At 46.5% G+C, this 27,990-nt stretch overlaps 1 protein-coding gene across 1 annotated transcript; it reads left to right on the top strand.

Annotated features, from left to right (window-relative positions):
* The first annotated feature begins 917 nt into the window (after positions 1-917).
* GMPR (guanosine monophosphate reductase) lies at positions 918-27,990 on the top strand. The gene is made up of 9 exons (XM_060244250.1): positions 918-1,051; positions 5,599-5,718; positions 7,569-7,652; positions 12,668-12,841; positions 16,080-16,161; positions 19,270-19,376; positions 21,798-21,840; positions 24,088-24,247; positions 27,204-27,990. Exons 1-9 carry the CDS (start codon positions 965-967, stop codon positions 27,382-27,384), a joined length of 1,038 nt encoding a protein of 345 aa, XP_060100233.1. The 5' UTR covers positions 918-964; the 3' UTR covers positions 27,385-27,990.

The raw sequence follows: 27,990 nt of genomic DNA, 5'->3' as shown, positions 1-27,990 counted from the left end.
GGGAGCCCTCCAGAGGAGCTAATACGCAAAATCGACTTTTAAAAAATGGAGACGGGGGGGGGGAGATAAAATTGGGGGAGCAAGCGCTACTGTTGCCAACCTCCAGGTGGAGTCGGCCGTACTATCTGAACTGCAACCGATCCTCAGTGTACATACGGAACTTGTATAGGAACATGGCACCTTCAGAGGGCAAACTCTATGGTGCACCGCAGATCCCATGGCTGCCCCTCAATCTCCAAGAGATTTCCAGGCTTGCCCACGAGAGAGCGTCGGCGGCTTTTGCACGTGAGAGCCTGAATCTGGAGCTGGGGGCGCCTGTCTACGCGCGCCGCGGTGTCACAACATGGTCGCTCCCTCCAGCCTCTCTGCCCTTAGCGCGCCCTTACTACTTCTTCTTCTCCCCGATCCAGCGGCGGCCGGGCTTCTCTTGCACCAGCCCCCGGAGCCCAATCCCCACCTCCCGGCTCTTTGCTTACCCGGGCGGGGCCGGCCCTTGCGCTCCTCGGCCGCTGGGCTGCTCTCCTCCTGCTGCAGTGGCGCCGGCTCGCCCCTGCGGAGCTGCAATGCTGTAGTGGCGCGCAGGCAGCTCCCCTCCCCTCCTGCCGCCTGCCCCCTTTTCCCTTTTTTGCAAAGCTCGTGGCGGGGGGGGGGAGAAGGAAGCAGCCAGCCGGCCCCCCAAGAGGCTGACCGGGCCCCGGCGCCTTTGCTAAAAGAAGTCCCTTCCCAATAAAGCCATAGCGGCTCCTCGGACGCGCCGTCCCGCCGCTGCCTCCCGCCCTATAAATACTCGCCCTGCGCAGAGAGCAACCTTTGGCGGCTTCTGCCCCAGACGGACTTGCAGCCGGCAAAAGCCAGCTCCCCACCCCCCCAGCCCCAACCAAAAGCACGCAGCGGCGGCAGCAGGGAAGCCCGCGGAGGAGCGGCGAGAAGCAGCCCGGCTCCGACCTCGCCAAAACCCGGCAAGATGCCCCGAGTAGATGCAGACCTCAAGCTGGACTTTAAAGATGTCTTGCTTAGACCTAAACGCAGCAGCCTTAAAAGCCGAGCAGAGGTGGGGGCGATTGCCAAACCAGCATGCTTTTATTATTCTCTCCCCCCCCCCCCCTGCCCTTCTTTCGTGCTTAATACTTGGATCTAACTGCGCTGTATAACCTCCTTTTCTCCTCGTTTAATCATTCCGGCCTTTGGCCTTTTCAATCTTAACCTCAAATTAAGACAACCATCCAGATCTTTCCATTTATTAACTCCTACTGTTGTCACCAGGGGGTGGGTGATTGGTGGGCTGTAGCCTGCCAGATCCGGGTAGGGAAACTCCTGGAGATTTGAGGATGGAGCCTGGGGAAAACAGGGAACTCAGTGGGGTCTGATACCACAGAGTCCACCCTCCCAAGCATCCATTTTCTTCCCAGGGGGAACTGCTTTCTGTAGTCCGGAGACGAGATCCCCAGGTCCCCCCTGGAGGCTGGCACCTGCTAAAGCCTCACCGCATTTGTGCGTTTTGGGCATAATTCTCTGTATAAAGACGCATTGGGCTTGCTTCCTTTTGGCCTATAGGCAGGTGCCTCTCCTGCAGGAGCACCGCTGTTGTTTTTGCAAGCAGCCGGGAAGGAATGGAGCCCTATGGCCTGTAGCCAAAACAGCAGAGTTTAGGATTATTAGTAGGGGTGCCAGTAAACCAACATGGCTTTTGGGTCATGCACAGATTGGTGTGTGTGTTGGTGGGTGAAATTACAAACCAGGGCCTGAGATCTTCCTGAGGAAGGCAGGGAAGGGGAACAGGAGAGAGATCCGGTTTTGTGAGGACAAGACAAGGCCAAGTGGGGTAGGCAGACACCAAACAGAACGCAGGGGGTGGGGTGGATGAAACAGCTGCTGTTTTGTGAAATGGCAGTCAAATAAGAAAACCTCCTTTGTTGTTGTTGTGGTTGCTGTTAGTAGGGGCTGCTTTATGATGGCTTGGTAGCGCTGAAGCTTTCTATAAAGTCATTAGTTTGGGAAGTTTGAGAGGTTGTGCATGCGATAAGTGTATACACCAGGGGTGGCCAAACTGGCTTGGGAGCCGCATGTGGCTCTTTCACACAAATTGTGTGGCCCTCGAAGACCCCACTACCCCATCGGCCTGCTTGGAGAAGGCATTTGTCTCTTTAAATCACTTTGCCAAGCCAGCTGGCAGCATGGAGAATGCATTTAAAGTTGCTTTCTTTCTCTCTCCTCCATTTGCCTTCCTTCCTTACTGCTCTCAAACATCTGATGTTCAAGCATCTAACATTTATTCTGTGTGGCTCTTAATGTTGTGCAAGTTTGGTATACACCTTCTGCTAGCCACAAAATTAAAGTTTGGTTGCCCGTATGTTAAAGTGCAGATATGTATTCCCTGGTTGGCTGGCAGCCATTATTACTCTTGAATTATTCTCAAATAAGCACTACGGGATTCTTTCTTCCTGTAACTGAAAGCCTTTTTATAACACCCATTAACCCAACAGGCTTACTTTGACTTATGGCTTGCATGTCACCTTGGGAACAGCACTCAAAAGCATTAGGAACAGCATAGAATTGCATGGAGCCTTCTCTTAAAGGCTAAACCATTTGTGCTGAAACCCTTTATTGTAAAGCTTGCTTTAAATGAAAGCTTGACGCTGCTAAGACACCTTGGCTTTCATCAGAATTTGAGGCTGAAATGTATTTTTTAAAGCATATTCATAAAACATATAAACCTAAAATACAATACATGCTATATTTGAAACGTGCACATTTTAACAGTAGAAGCCAGGGGTAGCCAGGACACTCTGCTGCTCTCACTAATAATGGCAAATACTTGAATGGATGAAATGGCAATTACATACAGGTAGAACTGCAGTCCTATGAACTTGGGAATCTGTGCCATGGAAATCTAGCAGCAGGCTTTTAATTAGTTATTGTCTATGTCTTACAAGTCTTGGTTCCATTGAATCATTTTACTTTTGGGCTGTTGGATGCTGCTAATGTTTTTATGTAGGAGTTTTCATATTGTTGATTTTAAATTGTGTTATATATTCTTTTTGGTTTTAATATTGTATATTCACTTGTACTCTACTTGTAAGCCAGCCCAAGCCTCACTTGTTGAGGGAGTGGTGGGGTACAAAATGGATAAAATAAATTAGTATGAGTCAACTTTGGGTTTCCGCCACCCTGGAGGTTCCCAACCCGCCAGCCCACATTGGGCTGGTGGGGGGAACCTCCCCTTACATCGCCAGTGCGATGAGATCACCCGGAAGTGATGTCATCGTGCTGGTGATGCCATGCCCTGGCTGCTCTAAGCGTTTCTGGAAAGACTTTATGTTTTTTTCGGGTGCTCTAGCAATTTGGGAGAGAAAACTTTATGGTACAATAGGAAGCCGTGGGGGACTTGGCAACCCTGATTTGACTGCATGTTTTGTTTAGAAGAAGACTGCAAATTTATACCTCGCCCTTCTCTCTGAATCAGAGACTCAGAGCAGCTTACAATTGCCTATATCTTCTCCCCCCACAACAGACACCTTGTGAGGTGGGTGGGGCTGAGAGGGCTCTCATAGCAGCTGCCATTTCAAGGACAACTCTTGCGATAGCTATGGCTAATCCAAGGCCATTCCAGCAGCTGCAAGTGGAGGCGTGGGGAATCAAACCCAGTTCTCCCAGATACGAGTCCGCACACTTACCCCCTACACCAAACTGGCTCTCTTTTTTTGTTTGGTTTAGGACTGACATTAACTCCTCCCCCCTCCAGTTGTATTTAGTTGTGAAATAAAGCTGAATATTTGAATTGAGGGTTAGCTGCTTCTCTAGTTGTCCATTTATTCTCTGTGGTTTAGTGGAGTTGCTTTTTCAGCCATGATGCTAGGAAGCTGAGAGGAGTGTAGGAATTTGGCTAGCGAGTTCAAGTAAAATGAAATAGGACAATTTAGCATAGATGAGTTAAGTGCCTTACCTTTAGCGAGTGTGCTTCTTCTATGGGAGAAAACTAATGCCATATATTGATGATTTGTCTGGGTTAATTTGTGTAAAAAATTGGCCATGGCAAGCATTTAAACGTTAATCCCCAAATAATTAAAAATAATTGTTGGAAAAGAAGCCTGATAATTTTTCAGCTTTTTTTTGGTGGGGGGGGCAATCATATTTATAAATGCAGATACCTTTGACTATTCATAGTAGACAGTATAAGTAGAATTTAAGGTTATTTTAAGTGTGAAATTGAATAAAAGTTAACCGTCCTGCCACATTTTATGAGTCACCATTTATTTTAAGGGGACACTAATTAAAAAAAAAAAGAATGACCCTTATTTTAAAAACATGACTGCTGTATATGAAATAAACAGGGAATTTAGTATTCTGGTTAGTAGCATTCTATAGAATAGACAACTTAGTGTCACAGGAGAATCACTCTTTAAAACATGAAATTTGTCTCTAACATTTGCCTACTTTCAGTATAACTGCAGTAGAGCATATACTGTACCGACAGCAAATTTCAACCATGATGCTAGGAAGCTAAAAGGAGTGTAGGAATTTGAAGAAGAAGAATTGCAGATTTATACCCCACCCTTCTCTCTGAATCAGAGACTCAGAGCGGCTTACAATCTCCTATATCTTCTCCCCCCACAACAGACATTCCGTGAGGTGAGTGAGGCTGAGAGGGCTCTTACAGCAGCTGCCCTTTCAAGGACAGCCTCTGGAATGGACTTGGCTAACCCAAGTCCATTCCAGCAGCTGCAAGTGGAGGAGTGGGGAATCAAACCCAGTTCTCCCAGATAAGAGTTCACGCACTTAACCACTACACCAAACTGGCTCATTTGGCTAGTGAGTTCAAGGAAAAAGGAACAGGACAATTTAGCATAGATCAATTAAGTGCCTTACCTTTAGTGAGTATGCTTCTTCTATGGGAGAAGCCTGTTTCTTCGCAGTGCGGTGTAGTGATTAAGAATGGCAGACTCTAATCTGGAGAAACAGGTTTGATTTCCCCACTCCTCCTCCACATGAAGCTTGCTGGGTGATCTTGGGCCAGTCACAGTTCTCTTAGGACTCTCTCAGCCCCACGATGCTTCGTAAGGTGCCTGTTGTGGGGAGAGGAAGGGAAGGTAATTGTAACTGCTTTGTGACACCTTAGGGTAGAGAAGAGCAGGGTATAAAAATCTGCTCTTCTTCTTCAACTTGTGGTTTGCCATTTCATCCAAATTGGTAAACTGTAGTTTGTGCTTTCTCTGTAAACTGTGATTTTGCAAACCACAGTTTGAGTTCGGTTGGCAACTACAATTTGTTGAGCAAATACCGTACAAACCCTACTTTGCTGATTGTGTTCCTCTTTGTTGCTTCTATCTTTCTTTTGGCTCCTGAGTTGGAAGGGTGAGGCTAGATTTATGGAGTAAAAAATGGGGCAGACACAAGAAGACATTGGATTCCAGTCCTTCTTATAACAAAGGATGTCCAGAATTAGATTTCCATTTGTCAGTTGGTTGTTCAGTTTTTCATTGCTTAACTTTACTGTTTAACATTTTTCTAGCCTTGTAACTTAAGCGTATATGTATGACGCTTGGTTTCGTTGTTGAATATAGTTCAGAACACTGGTTGAAATCTACCCTTTTTTTACAGGTAGATCTTACGCGTACCTTCACATTCCGGAACTCCAAGCAGACTTACACGGGGATTCCTATTATCGTGGCAAACATGGATTCTGTGGGCACTTTTGAAATGGCACAGGTTATGACTAAGGTGAGTACTTTATATTCTCTTCTGCATGAAAAATATCACCTGCGGGATTTAAAATGTAATCCACTCACTCAGAATAGCCCAGCCCTGCATGGTAAAGCTGCAGTACTGCAGTCCTAAACTCTGCTCATGACCTGAGTTTGATCCTGGTGGAAGGCTGACTCAGCCTTCCATCCTTCAGAGATCGGTAAAATGAGTACCCAGTTTGCCAGGGGGAAAGTGTAGATGACTGGGGAAGGCAATGGCAAACCACCCCATAAAAAGTCTGCCATGAAAACGTCATGATGCAACGTCACCCCAGAGTTGGAAATGACTGGTGCTTGCACAGGGGACTACCTTTACCTTTAAGACACCCCCCCCCCAATGCTGGCACATCACCAACAGTGGTGGGGCAGAGGCACTGCTGGTTGGTATCCTGTGTCCATTCTGCAGAGGGAGAATGTATCACAGAAGCCAGTACACCAGAGACCATAGCAAGCCCACTGCAAAGCACCAATCACAGAACAGGATGCTGCCATGACAGGCAGTCAGAGCAGGAGCTCAGCTAGAACAAGAGAGCGAGCAACCCAACAGCAGGGCAGCCAAAAACACACTTGTCACCCATTGCAGCCCTTGGTGGGGTCTTGTACTGCAAATGGAGTCCATCTTGACCTTTGGATGGTGGCAGGGCCTTTTCTGTAGCAGGAATGCCTTTGCATATTAGGCCACCCCCCTGATGTAGCCAATCCTCCTGGAGTTTACAGTAGGCCCTGTACGAAGAGCCCTGTAAGCTCCTGGATGATTGGCTACATCAGGGGTATGTGGCCTAATATGCAAAGGAGTTCCTGCTACAGAAAAAGCCCTGGATGGCAGTCTCCAGAGAGTCCAAAGAGACACGAGGGCAGTGACCCATAATGTCCTGCAGCAACAACAAAGAGCAAGTGGGCTATCAAGGTCTACACGTGGTGCTGTGGCAGGGTTTGTAGCTGCCTCCTCGACCTTGGGGGTTCCCACAGGGTAGGTTCAGGCTGCCCCTTCTGGTGGGTGGTTACCATAGGTAGGTAGGTAGGTTGGTAAGTTTATTGCGTGTGTCCATTGGCCTTTACAAATTAGAATGTATTTACAGCCCAATTTTTCAGCTTGCTAAAACGACAGCCTCTTTAAAATTCCTCAGTTCTCAATCAAGCTCAAAATCACAATTCAGTTATCTTGGATATCTTCTTGGAAACCACTTTTGCTCTGATTTTTCCCAGCAGCCAAGGCAAAAAGTGCTGCTGCAGAAGGATTCACATCGGATAGCACAAAAACTAGTTTCTCAGCATCAGTGAGAAAGCAAACAGGGCTTTTTTTTTTAGCAGGAACGCACAGGAACGCTGGCTTGGTGTCAGGGGGTGTGGCCTAATATGTAACTGAATTCCTGCTGGGCTTTTTCTAGGAAAAAAAGCCCTGGGCGAAACAATGGTGAGCCAAGGGGTGTGGCCTAATAGGCAAATAAGTTCCTGCTGGGCTTTTTCTACAAAAAAGCCCTGAAAGTAACTACTGAGCCAGCCCTTGTGAGGGTGGGGTTGCACTGGAAGTATGCTGGAACTTTCTTCTGAGTTTGTCCCATGGCACTCTCTCATGCTGCGAGAAAACAGGTGTCGTGAGTATTTGGCCAGCGGTAGCATAGATCAGACTGCAGGGGCTGGTTGTTGGCCTTGACTGTACTTTTGGTTCCTGGGTCGCAGTTGCCTAGGAGAGGCTTACAGCAACTTGGTACTGGGCTGAGAGCCCTGTGATGTGCTGCCAGGCCCTTTTCTGCACTGGGTGCTTAGCTGGGTTATTGAGACAGTACATAGCATGATAATCATATTGGTTTGCTTGTTTATTTTTAGTACACGATGTTTACCGCCATCCACAAGCATTACTCTTTGGAAGAGTGGAAGCTGTTTGCAAGCAATCACCCAGAATGCCTTGAGGTATAATTGTCATATAGTTAATTATTAAGTGCTGGTGGTGTTTCATCTGTGCATTCCTTGTAGTTTAGGGAAACTGTATTGGTTGCAAGTAAGGGGACAAGCTTTCTGGTCAAAAAAATCATTCAGTGCTTGGTAGATAGCAGGGGTGGCCAAACTTGCTTAACGTAAGAGCTACACAGAGTAGACATCAGATGTTTGAGAGCCACAAGACATGAACGGCAGACGTTTAAGAGCTGAAGGAAGAAAAGAAGAAGAAGAAATTGGATTTATATCCCGCCCTCCACTCCGAAGAGTCTCAGAGCAGCTCACAATCTCCTTTACCTTCCTCCCCCACAACAGACACCCTGTGAGGTGGGTGGGGCTGGAGAGGGCTCTCACAGCAGCTGCCCTTTCAAGGACAACCTCTGCCAGAGCTATGGCTGACCCAAGGCCATTCCAGCAGGTGCAAGTGGAGGAGTGGGGAATCAAACCTGGTTCTCCCAGATAAGAGTCCACACACTTAACCACTACACCAAGAAGGAAGGAAAATAGATGGGGAAGGAAAGAGGGAGAGAAAGGTGGAAAAAAGCAACTTTAAATGCATTTTCCAAGCTGCCGGCTGACTTGGCTTGGAGAAGTGTTTTAAAGAAATGCCTTTTCCAAGTTGGCTGATGAGGCGGTGGGGGCTTTGAGAGCCACACAATAAGTGTGAAAGAGCCACATGTGGCTCCCAAGCCACAGTTTGGCCACCCCTGATATATAGTATGCAGGTACTTAATTATATTTTCTGAAGTGCTTTGGGCTCATCTGGGTAGTGGAAGGCAGCTTACGAATATATATATACCGTATTTTTCGGTCCATTGGACGCTCCGGACCATAAGACGCAGGTGCCTGGCTGGCAGACAAGGGCGAGATCACTCCCTCCGCCCCCACCACAAACCCAGCACTTCGCAGGGAGCGATCTCGCCGCTTGTCTCCCAGCCAGGCACGCAGGTGCTGGCGTGCTTCCCCCGCGCCTGCGTGCCTGGCTGGGAGACAAGCAGCGAGATCGCTCCCTGCGAAGTGCTGGGTTTGCGGTGGGGGCGGAGGGAGCAATCTCGCCGCTTGTCTCCCAGCCAGGCACGCAGGCACGGAAAAAGCGCTGGGTTTGCGGAGGGGGGGGGGTGCTTCCTCTGTGCCTGGCTTCAGCTGCTGCTTATAGCAAGGGCTGGGATCGGAGGCTTGGCTGCCTCCGATCCCAGCCCTTGCTATAAGCAGCAGCTGAAGCCAGGCAGGCAGGCACAGAGGAAGCATCCCCCCCCTCCGCAAACCCAGCGCTTCGCAAGCGCCGGCTGTGGAGGGGGCGGCGTGCTTTCTCCCTGCCTGTTTGCATGGCTTCAGCACTGATGCTTAAAGCAAGTGCTGGGATAGGAGGGCGGAGGGAGCGATTCTGGCGCTTGCCGTAAGCGTCAGAGCTGGAGCCAGGCAGGCAGACGCGGGGAATCGCCGGGACGGAGGCAGCGGATCACACACACCCCCCCCCCCCCGGAAGGTGCATATGGTACCTTCGCTCCATAAGACGCACACACTTTCCCCCCCACTTTTTTGGGGGGGGAAAGTGTGTCTTATGGTGCGAAAAATACCGTATATTGTAAAAGCAAGTGTGGGAGTTTAACTAGCAAATGCAGAGAAGAGTAGGGAAGAAAAAAACATTAACAAAGCTGCTGCTAATAAACTAAGTTTGACTGGCTTTCATGGAACATGAATTTATTGAGAAAAAAAGGTGGGGAGATTTTGAACAGAATGTTGCCAGTGAAATTAATAGGGATGGTTGCATTTCAGGGACTTGGGAGACTGGGATCAGAAAATTCAATAGTGGATCAATACACGAATATGTTAAGTCAATACAAGTTCGGTGAACAAATGTTTGATTCAGGATTTGTAATAAGCTCATATATCTTTGTGACAGTGTATGGAAGTCTCTCCGGAACAGAGGAAAGCAAAAATATTTCTGAATGTCTAAGACAGAAAATGGAGAACAGTATTTATTGTAACTTTTGAAGGCTCAAATGACTCCAGGCATGTCTGTTCTTCCTTGTAGTTAATCTGGGGTTGGCTATTCCCTGCTGTCTTGCAAAAACCCACAGCCTTTTTCATACCCCTTTCCAGGAAGTGACCTCCTCAACCTCCATTATGTGTAAAGATCAAATCTGTTCTAGTTCCTGACTGTTCTAGTTCCTGTCTCCAAAATAATTGCCTCTCCATAGCATCAGAAAAAACAGACCCTGAATCATGAAAGCTCATGCTCAGGGCTTTTCTTGTAGCAGGAACTCCTTTGCATATTAGGCCACACACCCCTGATGTAGCCAATCCTCCAGAATCTTACAGGGCTCTTCTTACAGGGCCTACTGTAAGCTCTTGGAGGATTGGCTACATCAGGGGTGAGTGGCCTAATATGCAAAGGAGTTCCTGCTACAAAAAAAGCCTTGCTCATGCCGGAATCAATGTTATTAGCCTTTAAGGTGCCACTAGACTAATCTTGCAGCCTGACCACTTTATCTCCATGCGGGCTAGATGTTCAACCCCCTTTCAGCTTGGATTTCTTCTCCCAGGAAATAATGAGCTGATTCTTCAACGGGATAGTTTCACCAGAGAGGTTCTGAGCTTTATTTTAAGATCAGGAATCAGCACTTAAGTAAGCAAGTACTGATCTTTTAGAAGAATCTTGCAGGAATGTATAAAGCAGGGATGTCAAACATGCGCCCCGGGGGCCAAATCAGGCCCCTGAGCAACTGGCTGTCACCTACTTCCTTCTCCCTCGCTCTTGCTTCCCTCTGCATCACAGCTTGCTTCGCCATGCTTGCTCAATTGCACAGACAGTACAGAGCAAAACCTCCACTTTCTCTATTGGCTGAGGCTCCTCCCTTGGGGAGGAGGGAGAGTTTGCTTTGCCAGGCTCTCTCAATCACACAGGTGAGCTACTGAGCCAAGCCCCTCTTCCTTCTATTGGTTGAGGCTCCTCCCCCTCCTGATCCCCTGAGGAAGGAAAGAAAAAGCCAGAGCTTCCTTTGCCCAGTTCCCTGGATCACATGGGAGAGATATAAAGAAAGCATCATTAAGACCAAGAGGTGCTAATTTATTAATCATGCTTTATTTTAAAATCTTTAATAGTGTTTGCGTCCTTTATAAAGTTTATATGTCTGCTGCCGGGCATTACATCTCATGACACACACGTCCCAGCCCGACAAGCTCTCATTTATGCCAGTTCTTGCCCTCACAACTAATGAGTTTGACATCCCAGGATAAATTGTGCTGAATGATAGCTTTTAGCTTTTAGAATTTATAGTTTTATCCCACCTTTTCCCAAGGGAACACAGGCATACATGATAAGGTTGACAGGTATCTGATGGGGGGGGGGGCACTTACCAAGGCCTTGGCCTCAGTTGCCAGGACACGCTGACTTTGCAGTCCCAGGCCAGAATTACTCCACCCTAAGCCTAGTAATTTCATTGAACCCGGACCTCACTCACTTTTAAGTTACAGTATTAAAGATGCACAGATTAAAAGCCTGAATTAGGCATGCTATGCTCTGTAGATTTTATAAATTTTTTTAGAAAATAAAAATAATAATTGAAGTGTCAGTAACATCTAGTCAATCCAGCAAAAAGTGTTACTGTGGAGGTAACTGGCAATGACATAAATTGGAAAGATAATAGCTTTCTTTTCTACAGACAGGATACCAAAACATCTCATAGACCAGGGCTGGCCAAACTTACTTAATGTAAGAGCCACATAGAATAAATGTCAGATGTTTGAGAGCCACAAGACATGAACGTCAGATGCACGAGAGCCACAAGGCAGGGAGGAGAGGTGGAAAGAAAGCAACTTTAACTTTAAATGCATTCTCCAAGCTGGCTGGTGGGGTGGTGGAGGCTTTGAGCCACACAATATGTTTGAAAGAGCACAGTTTGGCCACCCCTAAGCCACAGTTTGGTCACCCCTGTCATAGACACTGAAATGCTTGAAAGATAAACAGAAAATAAGGTGCAGTATCCAAATAATGTTAGGAAGTAGCAAAAAGAACATATAATTAAGAAAGACTTTGCAGGTATAACAGAAACTACAAGGAGTTTCTTATTTACAGGTATTATTGAAGCAACAAGGTTTTTTTTAATTGAAATTATCCTAAATGGCAAAGAAATGATAATTTTTGCAGAAAATGTTATATAGATCTATTAATTCTGACTGCTCCAGAGGAAATAATGATTCATGCACTGTCTGTCACAGTATAGGTGGGAATTATTTTAAATCCACAGTTCCAAGAGTTGCCCTGAGTTTTTGTGTCTTGATTTCTCTGCTATTATATTATTTTCCAAAAATAACCGATCTTTTCCTGGGCTTTTCCACCTTCTCAGTTTTCTTGTTGTAAGTTTCTGTTTCTTCAGGGTTTTCCCCCCCTCTTCCGCACATGTTTTGCTTCCCCTAGTGGCCAATTTGATATTACATTGGTTTATGTCCGGAATAAAAATCTGCAGTTTAAATCTACAGGGATAGATACCTGGCATCAAACTATGTCATATCAAATCAACCAGTGGAGCAAGCAAAACATTGTGGAACAGGACCACTCCCCTCCCCGAAAAAACAAGAAGTTACAAGTGAGAAAAATGAGAACACAGAAAAGCCCCATGTCTTTTTTTTAAAAAAAAGATTCCACTGTTTGATGTTTGTATTAGATAGCCTGAATATATTTCTTCTGCAAATACTGACAGTTTTCGCACACAGCTTACCTCGCAGTCACAATCCTGTACCCTCCGCAGCGTGTCGGATTTCCCACCATCTGCGCCGGAGTTACAGGAAGTGCTACGGCTTTTGCGTAGCAGACGTAAACTGGGTTTTAGCAAAAGCTGCGGCACTTCTTGTAACTTCGGCACAGATGGTGGGAAATCCGACCAGATGCTGCGGAGGGAACAGGATTGTGACTGCGAGGTGAGCTGTTTGCGAAAACGGTCAATCTTAAACATCTTTGACAACAGTTACTGATCGTTCTTTCTTTACAGCATGTAGCTGTGAGCTCAGGCAGTGGAGTGGCTGACTTTGAAAAACTGACAAAGGTCATAGAGGCTATTCCACTTATTAAGTACATTTGCTTGGATGTGGCCAATGGTTATTCAGAACATTTTGTGGAGTTTGTGAAATCTGTCCATGCCAAATACCCAAATCACACCATCATGGTAGGTATGAGAAGAGAAATTGGGGAAGGGGAGGAATGGATGGGCTTGCAATTTGGGGATAGATTTTGTTGATTCCAGTGATTGTGTTCAATGTTCCCTCTAAGCTGCAGAGTCTTGTGAGCAAAAATTCTACTTTGTAAGTTACTGGCATTAAAGTTGTGAGCTACTGGCATTAAAGTTGTGAGCTACTGGCATTAAAGTTGTGAGCTACTGGCATTAAAGTTGTAAGCCACTGCATAAATTATTGTGCTCTGGGGTCATTCTTCCTGAGCTAAGACAAAAATGTGTGAGCTGGAGGCTAAAAAACTGTGTGCTAGCTCACGCTCACTCAGCTTAGAGGGAACACCAATCGTGTTCCATTATATCTCAATCACTGACTTCCTTATATTTGTTGTTACAGATACAGAGGAAATCTCGTTACTCTTCAACAGCCTTCTCTTGTTGAATTGCAAAGCTTTTTAAAAAACACACGCATGCATACACACACACAGAGTTTCAAAGAAGTTTCGGAAGTTGGCAGGGGAAATGGCATGTGTTTGTTAAGTGCCATTAAGTTGTTTCTGATTTACTGTAGCCCTATGAATTAATGTCTTCCAAAATGTCCTATTATTAACCGCCTTGCTCAGATATTTCAAACTTAGCAGACTCCAAAATTAAATCCTTCACAAAGATCACCCGGTGATCCTGTCACAAGCGAGGGACCAGGGCGGCCCTTCTACTGGCTGCCACCACTCTGGTAAGGGCCTGTCTAGGAGGGCCCAGAGCCCCCAAGCTTTTCATCAATCACCTTTTATCTGTGACTGAAGAGGTGTGCAGACCCAGGCAGTACAACAATAAGTTTATTGAAAGTGCTTAAGTGGGTTGTAACATTTGGTGCAATAGTGAACATGGAAACAGTAAAGGTGCTACAAAGCAAAATAAAAAACCTTGATGCAACTACCTATACATTCCTATCCACTAATCCCAACTGACTCACCAATTTTTTGGATGAGGGCTCTCTCATGACTGAGCCTTCCTCCAGCCCAGCCTTTTCCAGTGAAAACAGCCCTGCTTCTCTAGCTGGGTCTTTTATTTCCTTCCTTCCAGGTCCCACCCCTCTGGGCAACTTTTCCCTCCAAAACTACTGCCCACCCAATCAAAAAGACAGAAGGGATCCTGGGAAAAGTAGGCCAGGTTGTTACTCTAACACAGGCTTCCCTGGAGCCTGTAGGCCGCACTGGGCCTAGGATCATGACAGATCCCATGGTTGAGATGGCACTTTTCGCCTAGCTTCTCTATAAAGTGACTCAAGTTGGGTAACAGTGTTATTTCGATCTGGAAAACATAGACCTGAAAGTTTCTCAGGAAATGTCCTTTGTGACAGCTTCCAGCTTTTCCCTCCATGCCTCACAGCCTGTCTGATTATCCATTATCCATGCAGATCTCTAGAGTTTTCAGCTAACAAGAGACCATGGATTTGTCAGAGAGAGGGGAAGTGAGTGGAAAAACAGGCAATAATAGAAAAAGTACTTCGATAAGGCTCAGATACTGACAGAGCTAGACAGATAGGGATCAGACATCAAATGAGCTAGTTTCAGATTGCATAAATCTTTCACTTTTTACTAAGGATTTCCGTGGAGAGGAACATTTATGAGTATAGCTAGGTAGTCAGGGATCAAGTACCTGGAGAGGCGAGATTAGGTTAGGCATCCTGTAATAGACAAGTTAAGAGCCCCGTGGTGCAGAGTGGTAAAGCTGCAGTACTGCAGTCCTAAGCTCTGCTCACGACCTGAGTTCAATCCCTGCGGAAGCTGAGTTTCAGGTAGCCGGCTCGAGGTTGACTCAGCCTTCCATCCTTCTGAGGTCTGTATAATGAGTATCCAGCTTGCTGGGGGAAAAGTGTAGATGACTGGCGAAGGCAATGGCAAGGAAAGGAAAAGGAAAGGTCCCCTGTGCAAGCACCAGTCGTTTCCGACTCTGGGGTGCCGTTGCTTTCACAACTTTTTCACGGCAGACTTTTTATGGGGTGGTTTGCCATCGCCTTCCCCAGTCATCTATACTTTCTCCCCAGCAAGCTGGGTACTCATTTTACCGACCTTGGAAGGATGGAAGGCTGAGTCAACCTGGAGCTTGCTACCTGAACCAGCTTCCGCTGGGATCGAACTCAGGTCATGAGCAGAGCTTAGGACTGCAGTACTGCCGCTTTAACACTCTGCGCCACGGGGCACTTTTTCAGTTACAAACCACCCCATAAAAAGTCTGCGGTGAAAACGTTGTGAAAGCAACGTCACCCCAGAGTTGGAAATGACTGGTGCTTGCACAGGGAACTACCTTTACCTTTTAATAGACAAGTTACTTTAGAGATTGCTAGTGACTTGTGAGGTGACTGAGGGAAAAACCCTGAGAGACAAGCTCGCCTTATTTCCAGAGTCTTAAGATTCCTGGGTTTAATGATTTTTTTGTGTGCACATACTTTTTCAGATACAATAAAATAGAAGTTACCAGTCCATACACAGAGGTAGAAGGTGAGCAGTAAATTAGCATGCAACACAATGAAGATGTTATAACAGATTCAAGGACCAAGCAAGAATAACAAGCTTAGTTTATATGGTTTGGGTTATATTCGTTTGGGTTTAATTTGGGGGGAGGGCATTGTGAAGGAAATAAATATGTTAAAATTTGAGGTTGATGGGCAGATGTCTGTCTCCTCTGAAGCATGGTGCCTTTCTGGCCCTTAGTAAAGAAGTCCATACACAGTTCATGTACAGCACATAGGCCCCAAATCAAAAGACCTGGTTCAAAGTTCTGGAGTTTAAGAAACGCACATCAGAATGTTCCAGTAGTGAAGACTGCTGTGAGAAAATGCATAAGCAATTGAGGCTTTAGAAATAGATTAAGAGAAAAATCACCAACCAGTGCAGGAGTGGGCAAACTTGCTTAACATAGAATAAATGTCAGATGTCTGAGAGCTGCAAGACATGAATGTCAGATGTTTGAGAGCTGCAAAATAGGAAGGAAGGAAGGTGGAAGGAAAGGAAATAGATGGAGAGAGCCTCAGAGGGAGGGAGAAATGGAAAGAAAGCAACTATAAATGCATTCTCCAAGCTTCTGGCCAATGGGGCAGGTGGAGGCTTCAAGAACCACGCAATATGTGCGGAAGAGGCACATGTGGCTCCCGAGCCACAGTTTAACCATCCCTGATCTAATGTTTTCTTTTCATACTCCCTGCAGTCATTATGATGTTATTTTCTGTTTTCAGGCAGGTAATGTAGTGACAGGAGAGATGGTAGAAGAACTTATTCTGGCTGGAGCAGATATTATTAAAGTGGGAATTGGACCAGGTAAGCTGATTTGGGTGAATTGTAAGGGGCGGTATTTACATGCAGCAGCTGCTTGCTCGTGTTCTTGGAATACTATTGGAGCAACCCTTTCATCTCTTACAGTTTAAAAGTTTGGTACAGGACAAAAACTGTCAGAGACACTGGGGGTAGCTTATGGCTCCTGAGGGCTGAATACAAGTCCTTATAAAGTTTTATTTAATTGTTTACATTTATTACTTATGTTTCAGGCACATTGGCTCCCAAACCAGTTTACAGTTTAGGAGTCTGTGGGCACATTTGGAATTCTGACACAGGGTGGTGGGCACCACCACAAAAGGAGGTGGAGCCACGCCCTCAGAGGAAGCCCAGGTGCCAAGGAGGGGTACTTAAAAATTGCAATGGGGAAGAGGTGGGAGAGGTTAAAACAAACTCCTGTGGTGGCTGCTGCCCCTGGAACAATGTCCTTTAAATGTTCTTTAAATCGGCATAGCCGGTCATATCTTCAGTGGCAAATGAGAAGAAGATATTGGATTTATATCCTGCCCTCCACTCCGAAGAGTCTCAGAGCGGCTCACAATCTCCTTTACCTTCCTCCCCCACAACAGACACCCTGTGAGGTAGATGAAGATATTGGATTTATATCCCGCCCTCCACTCCGAAGAGTCTCAGAGCGGCTCACAATCTCCTTTCCCTTCCTCCCCCACAACAGACACCCTGTGAGGTAGATGAAGATATTGGATTTATATCCCGTCCTCCACTCCGAAGAGTCTCAGAGCGGCTCACAATCTCCTTTCCCTTCCTCCCCCACAACAGACACCCTGTGAGGTAGATGAAGATATTGGATTTATATCCCGCCCTCCACTCCGAAGAGTCTCAGAGCGGCTCACAATCTCCTTTCCCTTCCTTCCCCACAACAGACACCCTGTGAGGTAGATGAAGATATTGGATTTATATCCCGTCCTCCACTCCAAAGAGTCTCAGAGCGGCTCACAATCTCCTTTCCCTTCCTCCCCCACAACAGACACCCTGTGAGGTAGAAGAAGATATTGGATTTATATCCCGCCCTCCACTCCGAAGAGTCTCAGAGCGGCTCACAATCTCCTTTCCCTTCCTCCCCCACAACAGACACCCTGTGAGGTAGATGAAGATATTGGATTTATATCCCGCCCTCCACTCCGAAGAGTCTCAGAGCGGCTCACAATCTCCTTTCCCTTCCTTCCGCACAACAGACACCCTGTGAGGTAGATGAAGATATTGGATTTATATCCCGTCCTCCACTCCAAAGAGTCTCAGAGCGGCTCACAATCTCCTTTCCCTTCCTCCCCCACAACAGACACCCTGTGAGGTAGAAGAAGATATTGGATTTATATCCCGCCCTCCACTCCGAAGAGTCTCAGAGCGGCTCACAATCTCCTTTACCTTCCTCCCCCACAACAGACACCCTGTGAGGTAGATGAAGATATTGGATTTATATCCCACCCTCCACTCCGAAGAGTCTCAGAGCGGCTCACAATCTCCTTTCCCTTCCTCCCCCACAACAGACACCCTGTGAGGTAGATGAAGATATTGGATTTATATCCCGCCCTCCACTCCGAAGAGTCTCAGAGCGGCTCACAATCTCCTTTACCTTCCTCCCTCACAACAGACACCCTGTGAGGTGGGTGGGGCTGGAGAGGGCTCTCACAGCAGCTGCCCTTTCAAGGACAACCTCTGCCAGAGCTCTGGCTGACCCAGGACCATTCAGCAGGTGCAAGTGGAGGAGTGGGGAATCAAACCCGGTTCTCCCAGATAAGAGTCCACGCACTTAACCACTACACCAAACTGGCTCTCCAAGAAGCTATGCTGGGCAAGAGCCCCTCCCTTGCTCCACCCACTTTCTTAAAACACATGGTGGTTGTCAAAAAAAGGTGTTGGCAGGCACCATGGTTCTGATAGGCACTGTGTTGAGGACTTCTGTTCTCATGTTTCCTTACCTGCCTGGAGAAGAATTTGGCTCTCCTGACTTCTTGAGTCCAGAAACAAACATGAAGTCTTTGTAAGCTAGGCATGCTGTTGGTCGGTGTGAGTTTAACATGGTTAAGAGATCAGGAACAGGTCTCCAGAGGGTATTCTTCCTCTTCCAAGTAAATTCCCTTATGATTTTTAACTGCACTTAAATGTTGTAACAGCACTGGTTTTAATGGTGTGGTTCCCAGTCTCAACTTCTGATTAAGAGGGGTTGACACAGATATGCGTGGCATCAGCACTAAGGCTAACTGTAGGACAGGAGAGTGAAGAGACTGCTAAACATGGTTAAGCGATTGACAATATCATCCTAAGCTGTGTTACAACCTTCTGAGTCCACTGAAGTCAGAATGGGGTACTTCTGCTTAGGAGGGCACGATGGGAAGTGTTACCTCTTGCACAGAACTATTGTCGAGAGCAGGGGTGGTCAAACTTGCTTAATGTGAGAGCCACAAAGAATAAGCATTAGATGTTTGAGAGCAGCAAGACATGAACGTCAGGTGTTTGAGAGCCGGAAGGAAGCAGGTGGGAGGGAGGGAGAGGAAAGAAGAAAAGAACTTTTAACTTTAAATGCATTCTCCAAGCCACTGGCTGGCTCTTTCTGTGGAAGCATGTGGATGAGTTGGCTGGCATGGCTTGGAGAAGTAATTTAAAGAAAGAAATGCCTTCTCCAAGCCAGCCAATGGAGTGGTGGGGGCTTCAAGAGCCACACAATTTGTGTGAAAGAGCCACATGTGGCTCCAGAGCCACAGTTTGGTCACCCTTGTTCAAGAGGGTGCATGAGACAGATGAGAAATGGGTACTGAACAGAATTTAAAAGCAAGTGATAACGGAGAAGTGGAACAAACTATTGTAAGTATCATCAGATCTTCTTTTCCCATTCTTGTTAATCTAGTTAGACAGTATTTGGGAACTGTATATTGTGCTGAGTGCTTTTCTCATAATAGAAATAATGGGGTGATGATTGCACCGGAGAGGCCTAGTGTTGTTCCTGCGCAGCCTCAGCCAGGGGGGAGAAAGGTTTCCTGTGTGGGTGTCTGCAAAGAGCCCACAATGAGACCTGTTCAGTTTACCAACGGTGTTGCTCTCATTTCATCCGTCTTTCCGTTTGTTTTTAATGACTAGGCTCTGTGTGCACGACTCGGATTAAAACTGGGGTGGGCTACCCACAGCTGAGTGCAGTGATCGAGTGTGCAGATTCCGCTCATGGACTGAACGGGCACATCATTTCTGTAAGTATGGCCCCAGATAACTTTGCACCAGGGGTGGCCAAACTGTGGCTTGGGAGCCACGTGTGCCTCTTTCACACAAATGGTGTGGCTCTCAAAGCCCCCACCAGCCCATTGGCCAGCTTTACATCGAGGGGGGGGGACCTCCATCCCGAGGGCCATATACAGCCCTCAAGGTCACTTGGTGTGGCCCTCGGGGATTGCTGGACCGAACCGAGCCATGTGGCAGCCTCCCTGAGGCCTGGCTGGCCAGCGAGGATCGTGGGGCCCAGCTGCATTGTGCAGCAGACTCCCCAGGGCCCGATGTACTGTGTGGCAGCCTCCCTGGGGCCTGGCTGGCCGGCCAGAATTGCTGCAGGGCCTGGAAAAGTTACTGTCACAGTTCCATTTGCACTTGATTATCCCAGATGGTGTGGCCTAATATGCTAATATTAAGGGATATGGTCTAATATGCTATTGAGTTCCTGCTGGGCTTTTTCTACAAAAAAGCCCTGGGCCTTTGCATTTGCGTAGTGCGGCAGGCCGGGTGTGTGTGCGTGCCAGATTAGGCTCTTCCCACATGACTTCAAATAGAAAAACAATTATTTGCATTAATTTTGCTGGCCTGAATCATTCTCCCTTGGCAGAGCACTGTTTTTTGATAATTTTTATGGCCCGCGAATTACGTTATAGATATCCATATGGCCCTTGGCAGAAAAAAGGTTCCCCTCCCTTGCTTTAAATCAGTTCTCCAAGCCAAGGCAGCTGGCAGCATGGAGAATGCATTTAAAGTTGCTTTCTTTCCACCTCCCCCTTCCCCATCTATTTTCCTTCCTGCCTGCCTGCCTTCCGTCAAACATCTGATGTTCACATCTTGCAGGCCTTGCGGCTCTCAAATTTCTGACATTTATTCTGTGGGGCTCTTACGTTAAGCTTAAGTTTGCCCATGCCTGCACAATAGGCAGAGGAACTTTAACAGCTTACAGAATCCTGGAGACAGAACAAAATGGGTAGCCAAGCTAGTCCGTCAGTAGCAGCAGAAAAGAGCAAGAGTCCAGGACCACCTTCAAGACTGACAAAATTTGAGGCAGATTAGTAACTTCTGTGAGCCACTGCTTACTTCTTCACATACCAGAATCTTGGAGGAAGAGTTCTCGCCCATGCGGTGGGATTCCAAATTGTTCTCTTATCCCATGATTTCCTGAGCGCCCTGGCTCGCATATAAACATATCACTGCTGATTGGATACAGCTGCTGTTGGGGCTTTTTTGAAAATGTCGGCCTTAGCTCCTGGGTAGGAATACTAAATCCCCCAAAGTGGGATACAATACAATAGTATTTTCAGAAGAGCCAGATTTAGAGACCTGTCTTTGAGCAAGAGAGAGTTCCTGTCATGAACAAAACATTGTGTAGTACCATAGATTGTGATCCAAAGACATACTTGCAGTTCTTTCTGTTTAGGAAAGAAGTGAGGTAAGTGAAGTTTCTCTCACCTGACAAAACTTAATAAAGCAAATCCTGCAGTGTTTATTCAGATAAAGAGACTACAAGATTTTTGTCTCCTTAAGATTACCTCTCAGCTGTACGGTGTGGAATATAAATTACTGTATTTTGACTAGAGTCAAAATGTTGGAGGATATGTTTTTTCTCTCTTCTGAGGAAATGTGATTACTAATTAACGTGTTTTTGGAAAAAAGATCCTTTATGCAGCAACTATGTAGTTAAACTTTCTAACACAGGGGTGCCAAACGATGCAATTTGGGGGCCGAATCAGGCCCTTGGAGGGCTCCTATCAGGCCCCCGAGCAACTGGCTGTCATCTGCTTCCTTCTCCCTTCTCTCTTGCTCCCTTCTGCATCACAGCTTGCTTTGCGAGGCTTGCTCAATTGCACAGGAGCTACAGAACAAAAACACTATTTTCTCCCTTGGGGAGGAAGAGGGGGAGGCGGAGCTTGTTTTTCCAGGTTCTCTCAATCACACAGCAGAGCTACTGAGCCAAGCCTCTCTTCCTTCTTTTGGCTGAGGCTCCTCCCCCTCCCCCAGTCCCCTGGGGAAGGAAGGAAAGAGCCAGAGCTGCCTTTGCCCAATTCCCTGGATCCCATGGGAGAAATACAAAGAAACCACCTTTAAGACCAATAAGTGCTAATGTTTTAAGCATGTTTTTAAGTTTTTTTAAAAATATATATTTATGTTTTTCTGTATCCAGGAGTGGTATGCCTTTTTCAATGGGAGATCATGTTGTGACATAAAGTCCAAAACAGGAGCCCATGTGTAAACAAATTTATTATAGGGCCTGCCAGAGCAAGATTGGGCATGGTCCACAACAGTTGACATTTTCTGCATGACAAATTGATAAGTTGTATTGATTTTGAATTGCTTTATGCAGTTTCTGGATGCCGTTTCGGGCCACACTAAGTGTGAACTTAATTCCTTCCTCTTTTTTCTAGGATGGGGGTTGCAGCTGCCCTGGAGATGTTGCCAAAGCTTTTGGTGAGTACCACCTGCTGCTTGGCTCTGAGGAACGTGAGCCATCTTTGTCATGGAATATTCGCTCTTCAAATATAACTATAGTATAATCGGCAACCTCTTTAGCTGTGTTCTGATAAAACTTGTGTCTTGGCACCTGTAGAATGTGTGCTTAGTTCTTAAAGATCTTTCCTTTAAATATATCTTTCCTTGGTGGGATTTGACTGCTTCTAACGCTCACTTAGTGCCTCCCTCAGGTGGTGAGGGGGGGTGGGTTGGGAGGAAAGAATTTATTGCAGTTGGGAGCCCCCATTCCTTGCACATAAACCCTCTTAGAACAGTTGTATAGGCCTTAGATTTTTGTAAATATCTGGGGCAGGGTGAATGGATGTCAAATCAGAACATATGAAGCTGCCTTATACTGAATGAGAGGTTCATCAAAGTTAGTACTGTCTACTCAGACTGGCAGCGGCTCTCCAGCGTCTCAAGCTGATGTTTTTCACGCCTACTTGCCTGGACCCTTTTTAGTTGGAGATGCCGGGGGTTGAACCTGGGACTTTCTGCTTACCAAGCAGATGCTCTACCACTGAGCCACCGTCCCTCCCTCAAATGATTTAAACCTAGTTTCTGATCCATTCTCCAAATACATCCTACTTGCTTGTCACCTTCTGGGTGTCCCTTCACTAAAAGCGATTGCTCGTCACCATCTTCAAGTACTTGAAGGGCTGTCATATAGAGGACGGTGTGGAATTGTTTTCTGTGGCCCCAGAAGGTAGGACCAGAACCAATGGGTTGAAATTAAATCAAAAGAGTTTCCGGCTCAACATTAGAAAGAACATCCTGTGACCGTTAGAGCGATTCCTCAGTGGAACAGGCTTCCTTGGGAGGTGGTGGGCTCTCCTTCCTTGGAGGTTTTTAAACAGAGGCTAGATGGCCATCTGACAGCAATGAAGATCCTGTGAGTTTAGGGGTTTCATGCATTGTGTAGGGGGTTGGACTAGATGACCCTGGAGGTCCCTTCCAACTCTATGATTCTAGGTATCAGTCACGGCCTGCACTCCCCCACTTTATGGAATAGATTTGCTTTTAGAAGGCTCATGTAAGGCTATTATATTTATCAGAACTTTTAATGGTGATTAAGTGGCAAATTTTTTTATTGAGGGGAAGCAGCATTTTATTATTATTTGATGTTTTTAAATTGTAAGTTGCGTTGAGTGATTGGGAAAGGCAGGATAAAAATGTTTTAATAAAATAAATAAATTATTAAAATACCTTTGCAGCGTGATTTCTTTCCTTTGCAGCCAGGCACTCATTCTTAAGAGATGGATTGTGCCCGCTAACGACGATCAAGTCACGGACCTATTATGGCAATTTAATAGCAGTGTAATTACATTATTCATCAAGTAAAGATGAACCACTGTTTATTGTAATGTGTTTAGGGTCATTTCATTTATATTAGCTTGATTACACTGTACAGACCTTTTCATTTCGTATAGTTTCTGAAAAAATGAATGCAGCTCAGTACATCTTAAATCTGCAAATGTTTAGTTTATATGGTTTTTAAAAATAAGTAACAGTGTTTTATATTAGAAACTTATCTAAGACATATGGCTTTAATAATAATGACTGTTATTATTGTCAGCAAGATTGTCCTCACATCTGTTGGCAGATTTTATCAGTTATGCATTCTTTCCTCCCCCCCCACTCCGCCATGGTTTAAGAAACCCATAAACAGATTTTTCATGCCATATATTTGATGAAGTGAGCTCTGACTCAAGAAAACTTATGTAGGTCTTAAAGGTATCCTACAGAAGCCCCGTGGGTGCAGAGTGGTAAAGCTGCAGTACTGCAGTCTGAGCTCTCTGCTCATGATCTGAGTTCGATCCCGGCGGAAGCTGGGTTCAGGTAGCTGGCTCAAGGTTGACTCAGCCTTCCACCCTTCCGAGGTCGGTAAAATGAGTACCCAGATTGCTGGGGAGGGGGGGGGAGTGTAGATGACTGGGGAAGGCAATGGCAAAACCATCCTGTAACAAAAAGTCTGCCATGAAAACGTCATGATGCGACATCACCCCAGAGTTGGAAACGACTGGTGCTTGCACAGGGGACTACCTTGACCTTTAAAGGTATCCTTTGATTTTTTTCTTTGTGCAGTTGCAGGAAAAGTTATTGATGGACCTTGTATTGGCAATAATAATTCCTTTACCTCTGTGCTCTTCTGGGATTGTTCCTCTGCTGCATTCTAGAACTCTTTTTTCTGCTTGCTACTTACAGGAGCCGGAGCTGATTTTGTGATGCTCGGAGGAATGTTTGCCGGACATGACCAGTGTGCCGGAGAAATCATAGAGAAAAATGGCAAGAAAGTGAAGCTTTTCTATGGGATGAGCTCCGACACAGCCATGAAGAAGCACGCAGGAGGCGTCGCCGAGTACAGGTACAGGTTCTTCTACTCCGTCTTCACCAGGAACCCAGGTCCGCAGCTCCAGGCACTTCATTTGGGAATCTTGTCACTGGCAGAAAAGGGGGACAGCTCTGAATGCAACCAGTGTTCCCTCTAAGCTGAGTTACCGTGAGCTAGCTCACAGATTTTTTGCCTTCGGCTCACACATTTTTGTCTTAGCTCAGGAAGGATGACCCCGGAGCACGATGTTTTATGCAGTAGCTCACAACTTTAATGCCAATAGCTCACGAAGTAGATTTTTTGCTCACAAGACTCTGCAGCTTAGAGGGAACATTGAATGCGACCTGTTTTTGCTTGTCCCCTGTGTGTCACAAATCGTCGTGTCCTTCCCTCACAGACCACCTGCCCTGGCTCGTAACCAGGAGTTCAGGAAATATGAGCTATGTACACCGGTTGCAGTTCAAGAACAGGATTAGGCATAGTTGAGCTATTAATTTCCGTGGACTTGTGTGCCTAAGCTTGTGGGGGATGGTTTCTGGCTTGCTTGTGACAGCTATTTTTCTCTTTTCCATGGGAATATTTCTCCACTGCGCTAGATGTAAAAGCAGCATTAATGGTAGTCTGGTCATCTTACAGGGGTGGAATTCTAGCAGGAGCCTATTTGCATATTAGGCCACACCCTCCTGATGTTGCCAGTCCTTCAAGAGCTTACCAAAAAGAGCCTTGTAAGCTCTTGGAGGATTGGCTACATCAGGGGTGTGTGTCCCAATATGCTAGAATTCCACCCCGGTCATCTTTGAGAAAATCACAGGTGCGCTGGTTCTAAAGCAGGGGTAGGTTACTTTTTGGGGCTAAGGTACCCCCCACCCCATGCAGCATCTACCTTTGAAGATGCTGGTATGCGGCCAGACAAGCTTGGAGCAAGCCAAGTGCCAGGCTTGGGCAAGATCTGATGGGTTCACCTTGGGCTCAGTTGGTGCCTGTGCTGGTCTGAGAGGTGATGATAGAAATAAGCAGTGTTACCCTCTAAGCTGAGTTAGCGTGAGCTAGCTCAGTTTTTTAGCCTCCAGCTCATGCATTTTTGTCCTAGCTCAGGAAAATTGGCCCCAGAGCAAACTAATTGATGCAGCAGCTCACAACTTTAATGCCAGTAGCTCACGAAGTAGAATTTTTGCTCATAAGACAGCCACAGCTTTGAGGGAGTATTGGATATAAGCCATGCCTGGTTGACTTTTCCTGCACCACTGGCCCCCCGTAGTGCTGCAAGGGCCTTCGTTGTTTGGGCAGCCATCTGGCCCTGTGTGCCAATCAAAATGTCTTGGGCACCACTGTTAGCACATTGCCAGGGTTTGCTTACCCCCTCCTCTGAAGCCTTCAGAATTGTGAACCCAGTTTCTGATGTAAAATGAGAAGGTACTCACTAAGGAATGCATACAGTCAATTAGAAACAGTTCTCTTAACACCAGGCAGCTTCCTTTGGTTTCCATGAGATGGCACAGAAAAGCCAGGGCATTAATAACTAACACTTGGATGTTGAGTCCATCAGCCCTGTCACACAGCAGGGGACCAGGAAGGGCCTTCTACTGGTTGCCACCATTCTGGTAAGCAGGCCCATAGCCATGCACAGCCTCCCCACCCAAACCCCCCTTGGACCTTTACGGCCCCTCCTTTCCCCAGCCCCCGCTATCTCCGCCCTCACTTTTCCCCCCGCGGCTCTGGCGACCCCGTCCTCCACATGGCATTTCCCGTCCCTCCCACCCACCCACTTACCAACTGGGCAAAAGAGTAAAGAGTGGGCTCCTGAGGCTCTTGCAAGGCGCCCCCCTGCTGATCACGTGAGCACTGAAGCCAGCGGTTCCTACGCTGGCTTTCCGGCACAATCAGCAAGACGCCGTCGGCTTCAGCGTGGCTTTTCCCGCCGGTCACGTAATTGGCGGGGGGCCGCCTTGCAAGAGCCCCAGGAGCCCGCTCTTTACTCTTTTGCCCAGTTGGTGAGTGTGTGTGTGGGGGGTGCCACACAGAGAGGGGTGGGGCCACCAGAGAGGAGGCCCCTCCATCCAAAACATTTTCCGTGGGCCCCCCCAACTGAATTTTCTGGCTACAGGCCTGCTGATAAGGGTCTGCATGGGAGGGCCTGGAACACCCAACCACCCTGTCTTCCTTATTAGTAAATGCCTCTTAATTGTGACCAAGGAGATGTGAGGACCCAAGCAGTATAACAACTCCAGCGGTTTATTTACAGTGCTCAGATAATAAGAACAAAAATAAATAAAAATACAATAAAATAAATTTAAAAAACAGTCAAATATATATATATATATATATATATATATATAGTAAAGGTGGTTGCAAATAAACAGAAGCCCTGATGTGTTTACCTAGCCATTCCCTTCCTCTAATACTAAAACTCACCACCTTGGATAAGGGATCTCTCCTGCTGCCTTCTCTCCTGCAGCCTTTTCCAGAGAGAACACACCCTGTCTGTGCTTGGCCTTTTTATGCTCTCCTCCCAGGTCTCACCGCTCTCTGGGCCAGTTTTCCCTCCGAAACCTTGCCACCCAATCAGAGGGACAGAGGGGATCCTGGGAAATGTAGGCTATCTTTAGTAACTCCTAGGCAGGCTTCTCTGGAGCCTATAGGCCTCACTAGGCCCAGGATCATGACAAGCCCCATCTGTATTTCTATCAAAACCTGCCTTTCAAACAGTGAGTGACCCACGTTCCAAGATGAACTGGGTTTCATTCCCCCTACTCCTCCGCATGAAGCCTGCTGGGTGACCTTGGGTCAGTCAGTCCTTTCAGAACTCTTTCGGCCTCACCTACCTCAAAAGGTGACTGTTGTGGGGGAGAGGAAGGGAAGGCAATTGTAAGCTGCTTTGAGACTCCGTAGGGTAGAGAAAAGGCAGGTATAAGGCCCATCTCTTCTTCGAGGTGTTACTGTATTCATGTACTTCATTTCTTAACACAAATAAACTCATTTTCATTTGCAGAGCTTCAGAGGGTAAAACGGTAGAAGTGCCTTACAAAGGGGATGTGGAAGACACCATCCGTGATATCCTTGGAGGGCTGCGATCTACCTGCACTTACGTGGGAGCCGCCAAACTCAAGGAGTTGAGTCGAAGAACAACGTTCATTCGGGTAACTCAGCAGCACAGCGCAGTCTTTTCGTAGCCACGAAAGAGAAAGCTGAAAGACCTGGGATCTGCCAAAACCGCCGGCTCTTCCATTTCCTTTGATTTGCAATACAGCTTCCTGCGGCCCTACTCCAAGCTAGGAAAGAAAAGCAGGTTGATCGCTACTAGAGTCTGTCGTAGCAGAAAAGGTTAAGCCTACGGAGGACAAGCCATAAAGTGCAGCAGTGCCCATGATTATTTTTTATTTTTGTTCAAAGAGTACTATCTTTTTATAGCCTTGTCTATTTAAAAGAGAAATCTCGTTTAATCTTTGAATGGTAATCTAAGGAGATTCGCCTAGATTGCAAATTCGTATTGTATCAGTCTTGTTGGAATGATTCCTGTTAACCAGTGTCAAGTAAACTCAACCGAAGCTTTTATGGCCAAACAACCATTTAATTGCTGCTCTTGCAATGTGGTATAGAAGTCAGAAGAACTGGAGGGTGGACTTTCCAAACTAGAAGGCGCTTGCATGACTGGCGCTCCAGCATGTCAGCTATGCGGCTCTAGAACTTGAATCTGCTGCTTTATTTTCACTGTGACATCGAGTACTGGATTTTTAATGTGCACTGATACATAAACGTTCTGAAAATTGTTGATTAAA

Source organism: Heteronotia binoei, chromosome 7 (genome assembly GCF_032191835.1).
Source record: "Heteronotia binoei isolate CCM8104 ecotype False Entrance Well chromosome 7, APGP_CSIRO_Hbin_v1, whole genome shotgun sequence".
NCBI lineage: Eukaryota > Metazoa > Chordata > Lepidosauria > Squamata > Gekkonidae > Heteronotia > Heteronotia binoei.
The sequence above is the reverse complement of the archived record's forward strand: the minus strand, read 5'-3'. Positions and strand labels throughout refer to the sequence as shown.

Excerpts from the sequence above, each read along its gene's own strand:
- GMPR (XM_060244250.1), top strand. The coding sequence starts at position 965 with ATGCCCCGAGTAGATGCAGACCTCAAGCTGGACTTTAAAGATGTCTTG. Across the intron at positions 19,377-21,797 it reads TGAACGGGCACATCATTTCT|GATGGGGGTTGCAGCTGCCC; the intron begins GTAAGTATGGCC and ends TCTTTTTTCTAG. Across the intron at positions 21,841-24,087 it reads AGATGTTGCCAAAGCTTTTG|GAGCCGGAGCTGATTTTGTG; the intron begins GTGAGTACCACC and ends TGCTACTTACAG.